Source organism: Leuciscus leuciscus (assembly GCF_965113295.1).
Source record: "Leuciscus leuciscus genome assembly, chromosome: 13".
In the NCBI taxonomy this organism is placed as follows: domain Eukaryota; kingdom Metazoa; phylum Chordata; class Actinopteri; order Cypriniformes; family Leuciscidae; genus Leuciscus; species Leuciscus leuciscus.
Genome location: NC_138737.1, coordinates 23,672,408 through 23,691,053, shown reverse-complemented (window position 1 = coordinate 23,691,053; position 18,646 = coordinate 23,672,408). Strand labels below are relative to the sequence as shown.

The window sequence follows — 18,646 nt, the reverse complement described above, 5'->3', positions numbered from 1 at the left end:
TGAGACGCACAATCTCTAGTTGAAGACATGAGCGATTCTAAACTGATTTGAGAATGGAATCAGAAGCATTTTTTAAAGCAGTATGTAGCAACTTTTGACTAATGGCATAAGTCTAACCTAATGGTTAGTCTAGTTCACGTTGCAGCTTGTTCTGGCCAAGAACAATCCACTTAAAAAGAAAAACAGTCTTTAAAAATTTTAAACCAACTAATCAAAAAGTTAATTTTGTTTTTACATGCAGTATACGGAAAAATAATTAAGCCAAATATGCAAACGATTATTCTTTTTTTCTTTTTTTAAGTGGCCGCAATAAGGTTTGCTGTGCTTTTTTGCAGGGCTGCCCAATTTGGACAAAATTATTATTATATGTCTTATGTACTGTATCTACATGATTATAAAATAGTAATGTTTGGGGCCCTATTGGAATTTCTTAATTTCTTCTTCTTCTTCTCTGAAATGAATCACATATTTGAGCCTAAACATACTGGAAAACTCATGAAACTTTGCACACGTGTCAGAACTGGCGACAATTTACATCTGATATGAATATCAGAATTAAGTGTGGCAAAATAGCACGGTAGTACCACCAACAAAATTTCACAAAGTGCCCCTCGCGCTGTTTCATGTACGTCTATGAAAATTGAAAGGCACATTTACCATCCCAATTACAAAAAATCAATAAAAAAAATCAATCTCTTACAGTCAAACCCCAAACTCAACAGAAAGTCAGACATTTTTAATTTCCTTTGCAATTTTTGTTCAGTACTTTAACAAACTACTCCTAGAGTTTTGATCAGATCAACATCACATTTGGTCAGTCTCATAAGTCTCAAATAATTGTTAAATTTTACAGCACATCTCTAAAATAACAGTGCTAAAATGTATTTACATTTATAGTCTTTCTTCCTCTTCAAATGTTAAACCACCAAACTTTTATTGTGAAAGAAAACCGCAGGGAAGCCTCTCTTTTGTTGACAACAACAGGTTTATAAGCTCATCTCATTACAAATATAGAAAGGCACATGTTGCGTTCCCAAACGCATGTCATATAGACTTAAACTCAGATCAGATGTAGAGACGGAGTTCATGTAGACCAGGATTTACTGAGAACCCCCCCAAACACTGAAAACACTAGCTCATGAGCTGCACACGCGTAAATGAACACAGTGCCATGCTTCACACCGAAACATGCATTGGACATATTTAAATAAATCACAGTCCTTTTTCATAATCACAATTAACCATATTGTGATTTAATTTTATACCAATTGAATGTGCAGTCTTAATGTGAACTAGTCTTTTATATAGTATGTTATTAGTCAAAAGTTATAACACAATATTTTCTTAACATTTTCTAAAAGTGCTTCAGATAACAACATCAAAGTGTCCCTATTATGCTTTTTAGGTTATTACCTTTCATGTAGTGTGCAATATAGCCGTTTGTGGCTATGGGCTTCATTGGCTGCTCACAAACAACATCTACTTTGACCGGCCCCCTCAAACACTGTAGTTCTAGCTAAGGCCTGGAAGAGTTTGGTTCGAGTTGTCGACATGTCAAGATGACACGGTTTTCTGTGCTGTGAATGAATGCAAATCCACTTCGCATGCGCTTCCAAATGATGAGGACGAAGGCTCAAACTGATCTGGTAATACTGATGCCATGGTTGCAGTTCGTTTCACTGTGTATACAAGTGCTAAGGAAGCCTGCTGAGCTGAAATTCAGATCTGATAATTGGCGTTTCATTTCCGACACGCACTGTAAACCAGGGTTTCTCAAACTCGGTCCTGGAGGGCCACTGTCCTGCACAGTTTACCTCCAACCCTGATCAAACACACCAAGCTGTGAGTTTCTAGTGATCCTGAAGACATTGATTAGATTGCTCAGGTGTGTTTGATCAGGGTTAGAGCTAAACTGTGAAGGACAGTGGCCCTCCAGGACCGAGTTTGAGAAACCCTGCTGTAAACGGTCGATCAATCACAACAGACTGGGCAATCTGACCAATCAGAGAAGAGTAGGCTCTCAGAAAAGAGGGGTTTAGAGAGACTGAATCCTTTATCAAACCGTGTCAGTGTGAGAAAAGAGGTGATGTGCAACGTATATTATGAGAAAATTAAAAGTCTTTTTATTTTTCTTGGATGCATGTAAATCTACTGTAGGAGATCTCCAAAACAAAATTAGGAACCTATAAAATAGCATAATAGGGGAACTTAAACCATTTCAAATGAATTGTCACAGAAAAAATTGATTTGCTGCCTATTATGGCAGAAAACACAGAGACTCATGAGGCGCTCAATGACATAGTCAAAAGTTCCTCTGAATTATGTTTTCCCTGTACTGTCAACCTCTCCAGCAATACTTACACCTCCAGACAGCACAAAGCCTCAGAGAAGAATAAAAGAAACAAAACTTTACTCTTGCCACTCACATCTCTGAGAGCACTAAATCATCCCTGCATCAGGACCTCATTTCCCAAGAGCCCCTGCAGGCGTGACTCTCATCATCACCCAGTGCTATGAGGGGGTCTATACTGCACAATCCCAGAGGACCACCCAGATCTTCTGTCATGTGAAAACCTGCTCCACCTAAAAAAGTCCTTCACAACTATAGACCTCCAACCAAGGTGTGATCCAGAGATGACATCTCCGCAATCCCGTCATTCACTCAACGTGGTAGGAGGTCAGAGCACCTGCTTTGATGGAGCTGCTGAGGCTTGTGTCGACTGATCTCAGAGCAGTGGCACCAGCCCCAGGGGTCTCCACAAACAAGCATGGGCTTATGTAGAGATCAATCTTCAATGCGGAGCAGCAGGCGCACTGTAGCAGATTACTCCAACACGCCAGCGCATGAGCTCATGGGAATGGATTCGATATTCTGGGCCTTGAATTTAACTTTTTATAGAGTAAAGCAGAATGTTCATAGGAATTGGGTCTTTCATTAGTGATGGGCCGATATACAGCAGCCCCAAAAGTATTTGGACACTTATAAATCTGAATGTCCATACAAAATGTTAAATCAAGCAGCATGCAAACAACTAACACTGCATCTTTTCTGAGAACTAACTTTTGGCAACCATTTTCTTTTTTGTGAAATATTTTGCTTGAAAAGCATGTTTGTTTAGTTCTACTGTCTATTAAATAAACAAAACGCCATTTGGTTTCATTTTGTTATATACTGTTATATACACTACCGTTCAAAAGTTTGAGGTCATTGTTTTTTTTAAAGAAATTAATATTTTTATTCAGCAAGGATGCAATAAATTGATCAAAGGTGACAGTAAAGATTTTTATAATATTACAAAAATATATATAAAATCAATGCAGTTCTTTTGAACTTTCTATTCATCAATAGTTTATCAATAGTATTACAGTTTTTTTCTGAATTGACATGATACTGAGCCAGAATCATTCTCTCTCACTGACCTTGATTTTGTAGTTGCACAACTCTTCTGAGTGTATACTGTTACATGCTTTTCATTTAGAGTTTTTTACTGTAATCTTTTTGGCTTATGCAGTTGGGTCACTGTATTTTCACAGTACACAAGTGCTGAATAAACAGACAATCAATACTTTACAATATTCAGTACAATACTATACTTGCAGTGAATACAGTATACAATTTATTCACCTTACTACTGTAAGTTGTCATTACTAGCCTATACTTTTTTTCTGTAATTGCATGCTTTGGATTCTGTGTTCTCCATTTTTTGATGTAGTGTCTAATGAATGATCTGTAGTGTTTATAACATTAACTCGCTGTGTGTATGATCTGAAAGCATTGTTTGATTTTGAGCAAAGATAAAATGGTTTTGAGGCAACCGTTTGATTTTGCCAGAAGAGTCAGAGATTCTCTGAATGTGGTTTGAAAATTTGGTTTTGTGTTTAAGGTTTAGCAATTCAGGAAAAATGTAAGCAGCACAACTGTTTTCAACATTGATACTACTAATAATAAATGTTTCTTGAGCAGAAAATCAGCATATTAGAATGATTTCTGAAGGATCATGTGACACTGAAGACTTTTAGTTATGATGCTGAAAATTCAGCTTTGACATCACAGGAATAACAATCACAGGAACATATTAAAACAGAAAAAAACATTTTAAATAACTAATGTTATAAATAATATTAATGTTTCACAATACTACTATTTATTTTCAATGCAGCCTTAGAGAAAATAAGATACTTCTTTAAAAAACATTAAAAAAAATCTTACCAAACTTTTGAAAAGTAGTGTATCTGCAAGAATAATCTACAAAAAAAAGGAGTGGTTCTCTTCAGAATAAAAATGTCCTGATAATTTACTCACCCCCACGTCATCCAAGATGTTTGTCTTTCTTTCTTCAGTCGAAAAGAAATTACGTTTTTTGAGGAAAACATTCCAGGATTTTTCTCCATATAGTGGACTTCAACGGCAACCAACGGTTTGAAGGTCCAAATTGCAGTTTCAATGCAGCTTCAAAGGGCTCTACACAATCCAAGCCGTGGAATAAGGGTTTTATCTAGCAAAACGATCGGTCATTTTCACACAAAAAAACAACATTTATATACTTTTTCACCACAAATGCTCATCTTGCACTAGCTGTGATGCGCCAAACATTACGTGGTCACGTGGAAAGGTCACGCGTTGAAAGTACGGACCTAGTGTTTACAAAGCAACCATGCAAAGACTAAGTCAAATGCCCTTTAAAAGGAAAGGCACAGGTAAGACAACGATGTCCGACGATTTTGAAGTTGGAGGAGAAAATGAGATGGAGTTTTTAACGCGTGACCTTTCCAACGTGATTACGTAATGCGTGACGGATCGCAGAGCTAGTGCAAGACAAGCATTTGTGGTTAAAAAGTATATAAATGTTTTTTATTTTATTTTTGAAAATTACCGATTGGTTTGCTAGGTAAGACCCTTATTCCTCGGCTGGGATCGTGTAGAGCCCTTTGAAGCTGCATTGAAACTGCAATTTGGAACTGCAAAGTCCACTATATGGAGAAAAATCCTGGAGTGTTTTCCTCAAAAACCTTAATTTCTTTTCGACTGAAGAAAGACATAAACATCTTGGATGACATTGGGGTGAGTAAATTATCAGGACATTTTAATTCTGGACTGAACTGCTCCTTTAAAGGGTTAGTTCACCCAAAAATGAAAATTCTGTCATCAGTTACTCACTCTCATGTTGTTCCAAATCTATAAAACATTTGTTTATCTTTGGAACACAAATTAAGATATTTTTAATGAAAGTTAAACTCCATTGAAACTCTGCCACTTCAAAATGTTCATAAAAAGAATTTAAAATAAATCCATATGAATCAAGAGGTTTAATCCAAGTCTTCACCCTTTGCAGGGAGTTTGATTGACAGGCGATCTGACCAGTAATAATCCGCTGGATCCGTCATTTTGTCCGACAAGTAGATTAACGTCGGTGAACTTAAACTTGAAAAACGGTATTTACTGATGTCTTTCCATGGTTGAAACAACATTCCTTCTGATGTTCATTCATGTTTATTTCATGCTATAAATTAACTAGAAGGAAGAGATGATCGGTTCATGAGCAGCTTTAACTGAGGTGCTACATCGATCTGTCACGACACATTAAAGAGCCACAAAACGGTATTTATTGTTTAAATTTAGTTTAATTAAGAGAGGCATGGCTTGTCGGACATAGCAACAGTTACTAAAGGGGGCGGGTCTTTGCGAACGGTCATTTGCAGAATTTTTATTTTTGGGTGTCCTATCCCTTTAATATGTAAATTTCTAGAAAAACAACAAACTTTTCTTTCATCGAATGAAATGTGAATAAAGTGATTGTGACTAAAAACAAGTTTCCACTTCCAATCATAAGACAATTCCAAGTAAAGGAAAATTATTAATTAAAAGCTTTAAGGAGCTGTATGTATGAATATTCCTGTATAACTCACGTTTTATTGCCAATGTGTGAACAGCTTGTAATGAATAATTTTTTTTTAAACAAGACCTTCCCCAACTTCCTAGGTTGTCTATAAAAGCCTTTGTATTAGTATATAGTATATTATATAATAGCGTAATTTTAATTACCTCATCTCTAGTCAAGATACCGGTGAACTGCAGAGCTGATGTAAGCATATCCACATCGCTATGATCACATCGCTTTCTTAACTGCTTTTTTCTCACCGCTGTCATTTTTGTTGTGTTAATTTTGTTATTAAAAGGAAAGCATGCAGCACATATCTATATATTCATCTAAACGCCGCTCTCAGCAGTGTGGGCAGTGTCGGGAAAGTTGTGAAACAGTAGATCACTGTAAAGGTATTTCCAACTTTGTTTTTATTTCCAAGAAAAGAACAAAAAAAAAAATCACCAAAACAGACAAACGATGTAAGTGGCATCAAAAGTACAAATACATCTTTGTTATTTCTAAAACTGTCTTTCTTTCCTTTACTCTGTTGCCTCATCTCAAAATAATTATGCATGTTATACATATATAGACTCACTGACACGCACAACCTCTTCGCTCCTGGCAGGCACTCCGGTTTTGTCTAATCAAGGTTGAGTGCTCTTGAGCCTTTTTAAGTTTAAGAGTGTTGAGGCCTGAACAGTGAACACCACATGTATATTTAATGGGGCAACGTCTGTTTCTTATCAAAATTATCACAGAGTGTTTGAGAGGGATGATGATGAATGCACATGTCAAGGTATTAATCATACAGGGCACATCTAATGCTGTTCTATCAATATGTCTATCGTATAATTAATGATGTAGGCTATTAAGTGGAGAGGAGAATTGTGAAGGTGTTGCACCTGTGCTGTGTAAGAAGTCGCTCCAGCAGAAATGTAATGCCACTTTGGTCTCGATCCCTGGAAACATATGCAGACGTTTTAAAAATGATATACATTTCAAAAATGTTCAGAGGCATTAAAAAAAATTATGTTTGGCCCACAACTTTAATGTAATGCCATCAGAAAACATTCAGTACTAATAAACTCTACCTTGAGGCTGCACACGGATCTTCTTGTTCTCACATCCCTGGAAAAAAATGGTCAAGAAAGAAATGTTAGCCCCCTACTGGACATTACTATTAGTGTAACCTTTTGACAAGTTTATTTCTGACTTCTCCACTGGTTTATAATTATTGAAAAAAATAAAATAATCATCATAATAATAATAATAAAATAATTCTCTATAAAATCTCTATCAAGTATAAAGATTTAGAGATAAGCATAATGAGAAAAAAAATACATTTATAAATATTACTAATTACTACAATTTTTACTAATTTTACTTTAGTAAGATATTACTAATTTAGCATTTTTTTTCTTCACAATTTTAAGATTTCCTGATATTATAGGGTTTGGTGACCCTGGATGCCCTGCAGATGAAAATAAAACTAAATGTCAACCATTACAATTTAAAAAAATTTTTTTTTAATGATAATAGAGTTATCCATGTTCAAAGTTCATGCCCAAATCATGTCCTTGGCTATTGTAATAGCAGAAAATATCTGCTGGAAAAATCTCTGTGCAGTGGGGCGCATCCCTGATTTGCCTAAATCAATACCAGTGGAGGGGGAAAAAAAATGATATAACAGCAGGAAGGTAATAAAAGAATAATATGTAAATGGCTGGTTGAGATAAAGTGGATAATTTCTCACAGACGGAGGGGAAATTGGCTGGATGTTATCAGTCCTGGGAGAGGGAGACCCCTGGTGTGTGTGTGTGTGTGTGTGTGTGTGTGTGTGTGTGTGTGTGTGTGTGTGTGTGTGTGTGTGTGTGTGTGTGTGTGTGTGTGTGTGTGTGTGTGTGTGTGTGTGTGTGTGTGTGTGTGTGTGTGTGTGACAGAGACATCCTGTTTGCCTTGACTTCAAAATGTGTGTCTGGGGTTTCATTTGAGGATAAAACATGATGGAAATAGTGATTTTAATGCTGTGCTATTATAGGATGCAAGGCAGGATATTGCATTTGTAGCCGTTAAATCTTCCCGCTGTATTTATAGCATCAGTTAGCGCAATAGTTGTCTCTCTTTTTTTTCCCCCTCTTCTAGAAGCCCATTAGAAATTAACACTAGCAAGTTTTTGAAAGAAGTCTCTTATGCTCACCAAGCCTGCATTTATTTGATCAAAAATACAGCAAAACCAGTAATATTGTGAAATATTATTACAATTTAAAATAACTATTTCTATTTAATACATTTTAAAATGTAATTTATTCCTGTGATGTCAAAGCTGAATTTCCAGCATCATAACTCCAGTCTTACATGATCCTTCAGAAAACATTCTAATATGCTGATTTGCTGCTCAATAATAATTTATTATCAATGCAGGGCTCGAAATTAACTTTTTTACTTGGTAGCACTGGTGCTCGAGCCTTGCAATGATGAAAACGACTTTGTCTCGTATGTAACCCTTGTTTCCTTTCAGTCAGTCACGTTCTACGTCACGTCGACGTGCTGACGTAATTGGGATCGCCTTGAGAGACCCCGACTTACTTCGAGAGTATTAAAACGAGCCAATGCACATTGGCATTCGATAATTGCATCAGCTGCTCTGCTTGCATCGCGAGCATATAACGAGCAGCAGGTGCGTCACATATTTGTTTTACGCTGAGGAGCTGAGACGTGTTCGGCTGTACAGCGATGGTCAGGAGACGAGGGTTACATATGTAACCAAGACATTCCCTTTCATTCGGTCACGTTCGACGTTACGTCGACGTGCTGACGTAATTAGGATCCCTATGGAAAACGCCACGGTTGCTGCCACATCCAGTGCCCTACGCAAGACTCAGACCCCTGACTGACTGGGGCGGAAGGCCTGCGTGGAGGGAGTTCAAACTGCTGTTCCGTTATAACCCACACAGTGGAACTCTTGGTTTACACTAGGAAAGCGTGCCTTTTCAGAGGAGAGGGACGCTGCGGAAGCCACATCCTGCCCGAAGGGAGGTAACGTGGAGAATCCACAAATGGACTGGCCGGTTAGGGGCAGTACAACATATGGAATGTCACTGGGGTGGCTCCAGCCTAAGAAGAGGGAGGGACAGTGACGGCAGAGCGGACTCTGCCAAGGGAAAGACACAGGCTCACTGCAGGGAGCTGATCGTTGAAGAATACCCCAATGGGATCGGCGCAGGGATCACAACATATGGAACCCAGCCTAGCACAGGTTCCACAAGCATACGAGTGCTAGGCCTGACGCTCTGCCACGTCCGACTGCCAAGGGGTGCAGAGGAACTCTACAGGGTTCGCCTGTGGGAACTCGACTGGAGCAAAAAGCGCACGTATCCGCCCCATGTGTAGGGGAGTGGTGGAGCAAGTTGACAATTGAGCAGGAACTTCGGTGTTACTGGCTGGTTGAAACAAGCACACGGGAAGAAGCCGGCTCAACACGTAGGCTATAAATCCTAGCGAACGTGTTAGGTGTCGCCCAGCCCGCAGCTCTACAGATGTCTGTCAGCGAGGCGCCGTGTGCCAGCGCCCAGGAAGAAGCGACACTCCTTGTGGAGTGGGGCTTTCAACCCAAGCGGGCAGGGCACGCCTTGGACTTTGTAAGCCAAGGTGAAGGCATCCACTATCCAGTGGGCCATTCTCTGCTTGGAGACAGCCTTTCCCTTCTGCTGGCCTCCGTAACAGACGAAGAGCTGGTCTGAGGTGCTGAGGCTTTGCTGGGTTGGGTCTGCCTCCTCCAAAGGCAGCGCTTGCAGGTTCATCACCTGGTCCCGGAAAGGAGTGGTAGGAACCTTGGGCATGTCTCCAGGCCGGGGTCTCAGGATCACATGAGAGTTAGCCGGGCCGAATTCTAGGCACGATTCATCAACCAAAAATGCATGCAGGTCCCCTACCCTCTTGATGAAGGCCAATGCAACCAGGAGTACAGTCTTCCAAGACAGAATTTTTAACTCGGCAGATTGCAAGGGCTCGAAGGGTGGTCTCTGAAGTGCCGAAGGACCAGAGACAAGCCCAAGAGAGTATAAAGAGCAGGCGAGGCAGATTTAATCTCCTCGCCCCCCTCAGGAACGTGACGATCAGGTCGTGCTTTCCCAGCGACTTACCTCAACTGCATCGTGATGTGCGGAGATAACGGCAACATACACTTTAAGGGTGGAGGGAGACAGCCTTCGCTCCAACCCAGCTTGCATTAAGGAAAGCATTGCCTGATCAAACAAGTTCGGGGGTTCTCCTGGGGAGAAGAACACAACTCCACGAACAGGTTCCACTTCAACGCATAGAGGCGCCTCGTAGAGGGGGCTCTAGCGGAAGTGATGGTGTTTTCATTCCACTTTCATTACATTTGCCATTTGATGTTGGGCAACGTTGTGGTGGTCGCGCCATCTTTAACTTTGCAGTCCACTTACGAATCACGGTCAAATGGAACGCACCTTCAGTCAACATGATGTGGAGTGCGCAGTTCATGGTTGCATAGCAACGACAGATGCCACGGAAGCGAAAGCGGTTTGGAAAGAAGGAGACAGCGGCATAGCCGCGCTTTCCACGCGTTTTTAGACGCGATATGTGAACTAAGATCTATGGGCGATGCACATGCATTTTAATGAAAATATCGAGCACTATATCGAACATTTTTATATTGTTACCGACAATGGTGTACCATCGATAAATACCGATACCGTTTTATCGCCCAGCCCTATGTAGGAGTTTCCCTTCCAGATGCAAATTTATGGGAGGAGAGTATTTAAATGAATCATGCAAGGTGATTTACTAAGGTTTGCGCTAGTCAATTTACTTGTTTTTGCGCTTTTATTTACCGCCCAAAAAAGCATGTCTTAAACCAGATGCTAATTTGCGCTGCTCTTGGTAGATTGCGTTGGTCATTATGGAAGTCATCCAGCTGCGTCTGTGTTCTTTAATTTGCGTATAGTCAGTCGATTTTTTTGGAATTGCGCTCTCACGCTAATTTACCCTGTTTAGTAAATCTGGCCCCAGGACATTCTATATTGTGCAATAAAAAGTAAATACTATCAATTATGATTTCACATCAACTTTAAGCAAGTGTTTAAGCATTGTTCACTGCACTCAGCGCTGCAGTTCATATAAAATGAAAGGAAAGGGTTCCTGACACTTGCAAAGTGTTGGTTTGGTTTAGCACGCTAACAACAGCAGTCTTATGAACCTGGAGCTGTAAACTCAACATTTCTTACCAGGAGCACCTGAGCCTGTTCTTTCAATGCATCAGTGAACGCCACAGCAAACCTGCATGTGAGAGAGAGAAAGAGATGAAGCAAGTGAGTTGACATGTTTAACGTGTAAAGAAACATGAAAAGTCTGCACAGGGTTGAGATAGTGAGGTACACCCCAGCGACTGCACTCAACCGCTTTCATTTCGTTGCAATTCCACACTTTCCCACACATCAAAGCTGTCACCGCTCGCCAAAAATCTGTAAATCAAATCAGTCAAGCCACGCAAATAAAAGTACAGCAATGCAATCCCTGAGTAGCGCTTAAAGTCAGGATGACGAAGAGGAAGATTTTTTTTAAATTGAAACTTTTTTATCATAACTAATAACCATTTTTATCATAACAAATTATATTGTTCGCATAAAAAAAATTATGAAAAGATAAAGATCTGCATTTCAGAAAATACTTTTTATTTAAAAAGTGACCTAGAAAAAGACAATGTATTACATTTTTGTTTCACATTTCTCAAAACTCTTTTTTGTTTATTTCCCATTTAAAATTACATTTTATATCCCAGATTTTCAACGTGGTCTTTGACTTTTGAAGCTCCCTGTATTTGTATTTTTTAAGAAAGAAAAAAAGTCAGAGTTTGGACTGTGCCTCTGTCATGCTGTCAAGCCTCATTCTAAAGCTTGTTTATTCAAACTCAAGACAAATGCAAACACACACACACACATGCATAAGACATAAGGTCCTCTTTTGATACTTGTGGGTGGAATAAAGAAAAAGCAGACATAGTGTTGTGTTATTTTTCCAAATGACTGCAACTAAAGCCCATGGGTTTCCCTACATCTCCTCTTCATCATCCCTCTCTTTCAGGAGATGTGAAAGTTAGGCAGTAACGGCGGCAGCAGGGGGTCTTTTCTGACAGATGTGTTTGAAGTGGAAAGGCTCTTATTCTCCCTAGTGACAATTATTCCCTTAAGACTGTCAAAAGGGTGTGAATCTGTCTGTACTAATCAAACAGACCACAAGAATCTTTAACACCTGGCTAATGAATTGAAACCATAGCTGGCAGGCTTTAGGTACAGATGTATTATTGATCAAAAAAGGAGAAGAAATGCCACATAATGATACTTGATCCTATCAACCTTTTAGGCCAAAGGCCCAATGGAGGATAAAAAGAGAGAGCATTAAAAGGAGAGAGACTATACTATCATTCAAAAGTTTAATGTCAGTATTTTTTTATATATTTTTTTTAAGAAATGAACATTTCAGCAAGGATGCCATCATTTCATCAAAAGTGACAGTAAAGACAATAATCTGTATGATGTTACAAAAAATTCATTTAAAATAAATGCTGTTCTTTTGTACATTCTACAAAAATCCTGGAGGATTTTTTTTTTTTTTATGGTTTAAAAAAAAAAAACATTGAGCAGTACAACTGTTTTCAACATTGATAAGAAGAAATGTTTCTTGAGCATCAAATCAGCATATTAGAATGATTTCTGAAGGATCATGTGACACTGAATACGGGAGTAATGATGCTGAAAATTCAGCTTTGAAAACACAAAAATAAATTTCATTTGAAAATATATTGAAACGGAAAATGTTTAAATATTATCGTTTTTATGGTGAGCATAAAAAACTTTTCAAAAATATTTTTTTAAATCTTACAGACCCCAAACTTTTGAACAGCAGTGTACTTTTTGACAAAAATAATTGTTTGAGATTAAATACTAATTTGCAACCCGCCTGTTGAAGAGCCTTGATCTATTATTTCAACAAAAAACAAACAAAAGAAAAACAGCTAACGGAGGAGTCCTCATTATATATATTTTACATTTATTAAATTTCTACACCAGAAAACTACTGACAAACCTACCTGAAAAGCACTGCCTGCTTATTTCATTTGCATCATTGTTATATTATTGTATTTGCTTGTAATTTGATTATTAGTTCTTATTTTATTACTGCCTGTTTACTTGTCTTTAATAATGTTTAAAATATTAGTTAGGTTAGTAGTTTTATCTGTGGTATCGGAGAAGAGAATTGTGAATTTTCACCGGTATATACAATTTTGGTGCCATTACGTTTCTTGGCCAGTAAAACATATTTATGGCCGGTACATTTTCTTAAAGATGCAGTGTGTGATTTTTAGCGGCATCTAGTGGTGAGGTTACAAACTGCAACCATCAAAAGTTACGGTGGCCGACAGGAAAGGTCGTAATCTGAGACAGCAGAGAGTATCCAGTTAAGCAATGAGGTTTCTTTACAAAGATAAATTAAGAAATTATGTTTACTTTATTATTCAGTAAAACAATATGTTATTGCGATTATTATTGTTACTTGTTCATCATTGTGTCAGTGTTTTATTTGCTGACTTTAGCTAGCTTATTTGCATGAAGAACAACATAGTGACGAAACACGTTTGTCCGTTTAGGGCCACCATAGAAACATATCGGTGCAAAATGGCACATTTCAATGTAAGGGACCCGCGGTGTATGTAGATAGAAATGGCTCATTCTAAGGTAATAAAAACATAACGGTTCATTAAGTAAGACCTTTATGCACCACTGTTAAAGTATCATACTGTAATTGGGCCATATGACTTGTGCATTATAGTCTCCTGAAGCCATATTAATTTTTATGTGAGAAACAAACAGATATAGTTTTTTTTTATTCCATGGAAAATAACAGCCAGTACATTCTTTAAAATCTCTTCTTTGAGTTCCACAGAGTCGTACAGGTTTAGAATGGGTCATAAATGATGACAGAATAAATTGTTTTGCCCAAACAATTCCATTAACTATAGCTGACTAGAGCAGGGAAGCAGGATAAGCGGCAGCTTTCATTAGAGACTGAGTAAATTTGACCTGGCCTTGCGCAAAACTTCCTCCATCACAGCTCGCTTGTGCTCATCCTTTACGTCCTCGTTGACATCTGTCCCTCCGAAGACCACTCCAAACGGCACTCCAGCATCTGCAGAGAAATGGAAATTCACAACAAAGACGTAAATCCCTTATTTTACTTATTCACCTCCTCTGAAGTTCAACTTTTAAATCCTTAGAGCGAGGAAAGTCCTTGAGGCATGAAACAGTGTGTTTATCTTGCCAGAGGGGAAAGTCGTCATCCACAGAGTGGACACTTCAGGCAATGACAAAAAAAAACTGGCCATATCTTAGAGAGGTGAGGGAGAAGTAGCCTTCAATCTGAACAAGGCATTCTGTGAGTAAGGATGCACAATAATATCAGTCAACATTTTACAGTTTTTTTTAAATGAATGCCATAAATTGATCATGGAAGCAGATAATATGAGTGCCATGATCATACTGCCCATTAAAAACACTGTGACTGTGGTGATGGTATCAGATGGTAATACCATGTTACACTTATAGCTGAAAACTAATGACTGATATTAATTTATATATATATATAGTGGCATGAGCAATGAAATATCAAATATTAATTAATCCCTAAACAAAATCCTACACTAAAACGTAATGTTTAATGTGCAAGTGGGCATTTCCAATGTTTCTATCACTAGTAAAGTCATAAATTGTGTGATAGATGTGGATAGTAACACTAATGAGACGAGACAGATGTGTGTACAGTACTGTATGTGTGTGGGCAGCTCAGACTATGTGGTACACAAACTCCACATAAAATCAATTGCATCTATATGAGCTGTTCTCACTAATATAGTGAAACCAACATGTGTGTGTATATTTTAAGAGGCTGAGGGACTTGCCACCTAAAAGAAGCCTGCCTCCTTTGAAAAGATGAATGGCCAGCGCAGCCTCGACCCGCGGCTCTTGCGTCATCAGGGATGATACATCAGAGGCAGAACTAAACTCTCTTGTATCACACAGTACACAAGTGTGTCCTGCAGCCACGATGTGATTCCTGCAACCCAAACACACACACTTATACAATATATATCACACTATCAGCATCTCATTCTCTGTAATAAAGTAGCTCTGAGGTGTTCTTGGTCTCATGGTACAGTGATGGTTATGGAATTTAATACCATGATATTACCATTTTACAGTACACTCCCCCAAAAACATGGTACTTATACAGCGCCAACAGATTATAGCTTCGCAATGGTATAACGTTGTGCGCATTATGCAGGGCAATACGTGACATTGTGATGTATCGCATTGCAGGTTGAAAAATCGCTTCAATTGAAAAATGATCGCCTTACAGGATTAACATTACTCGAGTAAGCTGTGCTGTGAGAGGTGATGATCAATGGAGGATTGTGATACTTCCTGGTTTCGCTAACCAAACATGTTACTGTACCTTATTCTTTCGGCAGTGGTACAGTTCCCTGTTTTAGGACTTAAGCAGGCTAGGAAGAGCAAGCGCATTTCAGCGTGTGGCGACAAAATGCTGACGCTAATAAACAAAGCAAGAGCGCCTGCCAGCAGACGGACAATAGTTTACTCTCTTGACCTGACTCTGTTAATCTCATGCTGTCACGTCAGAGACCAGCCTACCTAACCGACGCGTGGAGTTATTTTAGAACGGGTCCGTTTCAAATGAAGACCCCCCGGAAACACGGAACTATAGTGGGCGCAACGTAAAAATATTAAATGTGGCACCAAATCATATAAAATAATATATCAATATGTATACTAATAATTTCTAGTGTATTCGATCTGGGTTGTGGACCAAGCCTTGTAAGTGTTAGCGATAAAATTATAGCCTAAAATGCATGTCCCTAAATAAAAAAATAAAATAAAAACAGTAAAATAAAAAAGTTAGTAAGTGCCATGGTAATACTATGTTATTTATTAAATTACCACAATCACCATCTGTGTGAATTTTTCTGTAAAAACTTCCTTTCCCTGAAATAGTATAAAACTGACAAATTATTTAGGAACATCATAACTGATGATATAATTGAGAAAATCAATAAGTAATAATACTAATATATATGTTTAGTTTCATTGTCTTGTTCTGTTTATTGTATTTTTGTCACTGTTTTTGCCTGTGTTCTAGTTAATTATTAATTATTAGTCATGGGATTATCCCTCACCAGTTCCCTGTTCCGTTTTGAAGCTTCCTCTGTGTATTTAAGCCCTTATAGTTTTCCTAAGTACATTGTCTTTCATTCATTGACGTTTGGTAAATGTTTAGTATTCTCATTATGTGTCACGCATCGAATTTGTTGGAATACCTACATATCTCACTAGACCGTGAAGGGCTCTCAATATTTGACTATTCACTTCATTTCTACCAGTTAGCTACTACCTTTGACAATGAAACTTATATAAAATCACTATAAATCACTATATTGGATTGGAGCGAACCTTTACTGACCACTTGACCTACCCAACTTGACCAGAGGAACCTGGAGACAAGTCATCCTCAGGTGTCTAGAGTGCATGTATGCCATGACATCGCTCACGGCCACTGGAGACACAAAGCCCACGCCCACCGTGGAGACAGAACCCGAGCCCACCACAGACCGTGTCCCGGTGCTGTTACCCACAACAGACAAAGAGCCAGAGCCAATGCCCACTACGGAACCACAGCCTGCAGCCCTGTCCATCCCGGAATGGAAGCCCACCGTCCAGTCTGACCATGTGTTTGAGCTGGTTGTAACTTCCGAACAAGTGGGAATTTAAGTGGAGCTTGAAGTGGAGGATATACTGCTAATCCCAGGCAGTCCGAGCTGCATCGCTGTCGATGTTGTGCCCACCCAGCCTCCCTCTCCCGCTTCCTCTCCCAAAATGAGTCAGTCCCTTTGGTCCCGCCTCCGCTGGCTCCCTTTGGTCCCTCGTCTCCTTCCGCCGCAGATCTTCCGATCACCAGCGCTGCCTTGCCAAGTGGATTCCCTGGCTTCACCTCTGGATGACAAGCCCTTAACTCCACCTCGGCCCATCGACCAGTCAGCTCCTCCTTGGCTCCTCACCCCCCTCAGCTCCACTAAGACTGTCGTCCTCACAGCTCCAACAGGCTCCCTCATCCCTCCGGCCCTACCTTGGTCAGACATCACTGCGCCACGGACTTCCGGGACATCAGCTGCGGCTCCGACCAGCTTGGTCGCACCGGCTCCGCCCCAGTCTACCGGTGCCCTTGCTCCACCTCAGCTGCTTGTCACCGCGGTTCTACCCTGGCCTCTTGAACCTACAGTGTCGACTGGTCTCACCATCTCCTCTGCTACGCCTGGGTCTCCAGATCTCCGGGGTCCACCGTTAGCTGTTGGACCGCTAACTCTGCCCTGGCTCCTCCCACCATCAGTTCTATCGTGGGGATCTTCAGTCTCGTCTGCTCTGCTGTGGTGGTCTTCTGGTCCTCCATGGGGTCGTCAGTCCTACTGTGGTGCTCTTCTGCTCCTCCACTCTCCTCAACGCTATATGAACATTTATCATTTACTGCGCCAGGAGTCGCCTTCCAGAAAGGGGGAGGTGGTCTGTCACGTTTTGCCTTTGTTTTGGTTTCGTTTTCATATTGCACTTTCAGTTACTTGTTTTCTGTGTTCTTTTGTTCCCGCCAGTCATTAGTTGCCATGGACACTCATTTAATGATCACACCTATTAGTCTTTGAGTTAATAATCGATCATTGTGTATTTAAGTTCCTCATTTCCTTCTCTGTTTCCACTCTGTTACTTTGCCTTCTTTCCTGTGGATTGGAGTTTTTTATTTAATAAATACTTTTGTTTTTGAACCTTTTTGCATCTTGATCATCTTAGTCAGACCTAGAACGTTGCACACATGATCTTCAGAAATCATTCTAATATTTTAAAATTCTCTCAATTAAAAAGAGAGAATCAACAACAAATACATAACTGGTGTGTTTTATAGTCTTTTAGTCAATTCTCATGAGAGAGAAGAGCTGTGATTGAGGGACATGCTGACTTTCATATAGTGTTATCATGCCACAGCAAATTGCCACTGGCACTTCCTTATAGTACAGACCGTTTGAAATTGAGTTCATGAATTTCATACATTTTAATGGGTCTGAATGAGGAAAGAAGGCTAAAGTTGGCAAAGTTTTATTCACCTCTCGCTTGATCCTTAAAAGTCTGTCAGCTACATGAAGCCGAGCAGTTCTAGTTCTGTTCTGAGGGATGGTGTCCATGTGATCTGTCAGTCTACATTTGGCACTCAAACACTTTTTTACTTTTGATCAAGTTAATTTATGAGTTCAGCAGTTCACTATTCATGAATATAATACAAAATGAGCAAGGAAATCATAACCTTAATGACTAATAAAGGAAACATTTACTAAGAAACTACAGAGCTATATTTCAGACGCATATTATAATTTTTTAGAAGTATTATGACAGTAACAGACAATGTAAGAAACTACTGTCTGTAATAATAATGGGACGGTGTAAATTCATAATAAATATTGATGCCCAACAATTATATACAACATTATTTGTTTTTTTCTAAGCGGTGTATGCACAAATTAATTATATAACACTATAACCCACAAATCACAAAAGGGTGTTGAAATCAATAAACAAAACACTTATAATAAATAGTTAATAAATAAATAATTAATCTAATTTAAATGTTCACATTGCCATGACTTAGGAGTA

The 18,646-nt window shown here is 39.2% G+C and overlaps 1 protein-coding gene across 2 annotated transcripts in view; it reads right to left on the bottom strand.

The window, feature by feature from the left end:
* glt1d1 (glycosyltransferase 1 domain containing 1) overlaps positions 1 to 15,629 on the bottom strand; it is a 42,792-nt gene extending 27,163 nt beyond the window's left edge. The window contains exons 1-6 of one of the 2 annotated variants that reach the window (XM_082188445.1): positions 15,393 to 15,629; positions 14,842 to 14,993; positions 13,964 to 14,069; positions 11,111 to 11,162; positions 6,956 to 6,992; positions 6,767 to 6,823 (exon numbers count right to left, since the gene is read on the bottom strand). In XM_082188445.1, the coding sequence (XP_082044571.1) occupies positions 6,767 to 6,823; positions 6,956 to 6,992; positions 11,111 to 11,162; positions 13,964 to 14,069; positions 14,842 to 14,993; positions 15,393 to 15,460 (472 nt within the window). In that variant the 5' untranslated portion in view covers positions 15,461 to 15,629. Of the gene's footprint in view, positions 1 to 6,766; positions 6,824 to 6,955; positions 6,993 to 11,110; positions 11,163 to 13,963; positions 14,070 to 14,838; positions 14,994 to 15,392 lie in introns of both variants that reach the window. The other variant, XM_082188444.1, reaches the window with a different exon arrangement.
* Positions 15,630 to 18,646: the final 3,017 nt, after the last annotated feature.